Raw genomic sequence first — 2909 nt, 5'->3', positions numbered from 1 at the left:
CGAATACATTTTTACCGCTACAGTAATCGTCCTCCATCATGATTTTGTGCATGCAATAAGCGGGACTAATACCTTTCAAATCAGATAAAACCCACCCTATTGCACCTTCATGCTTCTTTAACACCTCGATTAAGCGAGTCTCCTCTTGAGTAGACAAAGAATTACTAATGATCACCAGCTTAGTGAAGTTATCACCAAGGAAAACATACTTCAAATGAGGTGGCAACATCTTTAGCTCAATTTTTGATTCTTACACTTTCTTTTCCGCATGCAACTCTTCTACATTTTCTTCATTATGGTCTATCTCCCCACAAGATTCCAACTCATTCAAGAATGCTTCCATTTCTTTCTCTTCAATCTCGGATAAGACATTGTAAGCTCCTATAAGAGATCTTTCCAAAGGACTAGAGATGTGAACTTGATTAGCAACCTCCTCGATCTCCTCTTCGGTGGCATCGACTCGAAATGTGTCATGTTTATCCTTGGGATGCTTCATTGCTTCAAAGAGATTGAAAGTGACTTCTTCATCTTGCACTCTCACCTTCATAAGACCATCGTCTATGTCGATCATCATCCGGGCTGTTTTCATGAAAGGTCTTCCAAGTATCAATGGTACGTCACGGTCTTCTTCCATATCAACTACCACAAAGTCTACCGAGAACAAAAATTTGTCCACTTTGACTAGCATGTCTTGTGCAACTCCATAAGGAGAGGTGAGAGACTTGTCGGCTAGTTGCAAAGTCATTCGGGTCGGCTTCATCTCTATGTTTCCCAATCTCTTGATGATAGATAACGGAATTAAATTAATACTTGAGCCCAAATCTACCAAACCGTTACCTATGTAATGACCTCCAATTGTAACCGGCAAGGTAACACGTCCCGGGTCGGCTTCTTTCTTTGGTAATGTCTTTTGGATTATGGCACTACAACGAGCATCAAGTAAAATAGTCTCCTCTTCCGAATATCTCTTTTTCTTGGTGAGAATGTCCTTCATGAACTTTGCATATTTTAGCATTTGTTCTAACGCTTCGGAAAATGGGATATTTACTTGGAGTTGTTTGAAAATATCCATAAACCTAGCGTATTGCCTTGCATTATCCTTCCTTGATTTGGCATGAGGGTATGGTAAGTGTTGGGAAGGGATTTCGCTCTTTTGTTCATCTCTCTTTTTATTTCTCTTCACACTTTTAGTGTTTTTCTCCTTTTCTTCATCTTCTCTCCTCTCTTTTTCAACTAAGTCTTCCTCTATCTTTTCCTCACTTTTTTCTCCCTCATTTTCAACTATCACTTCCACTTCTTCCTCTTCAACTACTACCTCCTCATCATCTTCCACTATAACCTCTTCATTCACACCATTATTCACCTTTCTCCCACTTCTTGTAACAATGGCTTTGCAATGTTCCTTAGGATTGGTTTGGGTGTTGGCGGAAAAGGATGTTCCCGGTTGTTGCTCGGACAATTGCTTTGCAAGTTGACCCACTTGATTTTCTAAATTCTTTATGGCCGCTTCATTGCTCCTTTGGTTAGCCATGGATGCTTGCATGAATTGTGTAAGAGTGTCTTCCAATTTTGAGCTCCCACCTTGAGATTGTTGACCTTGGACTTGAGGATTTGGACTTTGATAAGGACTTTGATGTTGATAGTGTTGATTATTGAATCTTGAGGGTTGAAGTCCTTGGTTGTTTCTTTGGTACGGGTTATTGTGAGGTGGAGGTTGCCTTTGATAACCTTGATTTTGATTGTTGACATAATTCACTTCTTCACCCTCGGGAGGAGGACAAAACCTGGTAGGATGGTCACCTTGACACAGTTCACAACTTGCTACGTGAGAAGTCATTTGCATCCCATGAATTTCCTTCATTTGTTGTGGAAGCTTCGACATTTGCTTAGTGAGTAACTCAACTTGTTGAGAGAGAATCTTGTTTTGAGCAAGGATGGCATCATTGGTGTTTAATTCGAGAACACCCGGCTTCCTTTGTGATGGACTCCTATCATGTTGAGTTTGGAGATCATTGAGTGCCATACGATCGATTATCATTATTGCATCCTCCGTGCTTTTTGACATTAGGGAGCCACCCGCGGTAGCATCCAAAAGTGTCTTGTGCACCGGTTGAAGCCCATTTCGGAAGATGTGAATTTGTGTGAGATCATCAAAACCATGACCCTTGCATTTTCTAAGCATGGATTTGAATCTTTCCCAAGCATCATTTAAGGACTCGTTGCTTCCTTGATTGAAAACCGCAATTGCCGTTTTGGCCTCCATGAATCGGGATTGAGGAAAGTATCGTTCTAAAAATTTTTCTTCCAATAGATTCCAATCTGTCATCACATTTGGTAATTGATCAAGATACCATTCTTTGGCTTTCCCAAGTAGTGAGTGTGGAAATAATCTCTTGAACAATGATTCTTCATTAGCCGCATCGACTCCCGTTGAACCCGCAATCTCATAAAACTTGGTGAGATGTGCAAAGGGATCCTCATGATCCATTCCGGTGAATGGATTTGCATAAACAAGTTGGAGGATTCCGGTCTTCATCTCCGTATTTGCTCCACCTTGAGCATTGCGTGCAAATTGGGCGGTACGTCTTGGACTATTGGCGGACATTTCGGTTGGAACAACACCCGCCATGTCTCCTTCAAAAGTCTCTACAACTACTTCTTCAATGTGATTGTTAGAAGAAGTAGATGCCTCTTCTCTTTGTCGCTTCTCTTGGGCTAACTTCCTTCTTCTTCGTGTCTTGCTATTGAGCTTTCGGAGTGTTCTTTCAATTTCGGGATCAAAATGAAATTGCTCTTCGGTAGCCTTTTCTCGCATACACAAGAATCTACAAAACTAGCAAACCAAGTGAAACGAAAAAGCGATATTAATAAAGTAACAAAACTTAAAACAATGAACTATTGCAATGCTT

General features: G+C 40.8%; 1 protein-coding gene across 1 annotated transcript; it reads right to left on the bottom strand.

Moving 5' to 3' along the window:
* Positions 1-250: 250 nt before the first annotated feature.
* Positions 251-2629, bottom strand: LOC131604530 (uncharacterized). Its single transcript, XM_058876961.1, has 3 exons — positions 2437-2629; positions 1785-2289; positions 251-1718 (listed from the first exon to the last, which is right to left on the bottom strand). The coding sequence occupies exons 1-3, from the start codon at positions 2627-2629 to the stop codon at positions 251-253; spliced, it is 2166 nt and encodes a 721-aa protein (XP_058732944.1).
* Between the last annotated feature and the right edge of the window lie 280 nt (positions 2630-2909).

The sequence above is a fragment of the Vicia villosa genome, linkage group LG5 (genome assembly GCF_029867415.1).
Source record: "Vicia villosa cultivar HV-30 ecotype Madison, WI linkage group LG5, Vvil1.0, whole genome shotgun sequence".
NCBI lineage: Eukaryota > Viridiplantae > Streptophyta > Magnoliopsida > Fabales > Fabaceae > Vicia > Vicia villosa.
The sequence above is the reverse complement of the archived record's forward strand: the minus strand, read 5'-3'. Positions and strand labels throughout refer to the sequence as shown.

Excerpts from the sequence above, each read along its gene's own strand:
- LOC131604530 (XM_058876961.1), bottom strand. The coding sequence starts at position 2,629 with ATGGCGGGTGTTGTTCCAACCGAAATGTCCGCCAATAGTCCAAGACGT. Across the intron at positions 2,290-2,436 it reads CAAGTTTTATGAGATTGCGG|AACGATACTTTCCTCAATCC; the intron begins GTTCAACGGGAG and ends AAAAATTTTTAG. Across the intron at positions 1,719-1,784 it reads CAAGGTGACCATCCTACCAG|GCAACCTCCACCTCACAATA; the intron begins GTTTTGTCCTCC and ends AGGTTATCAAAG.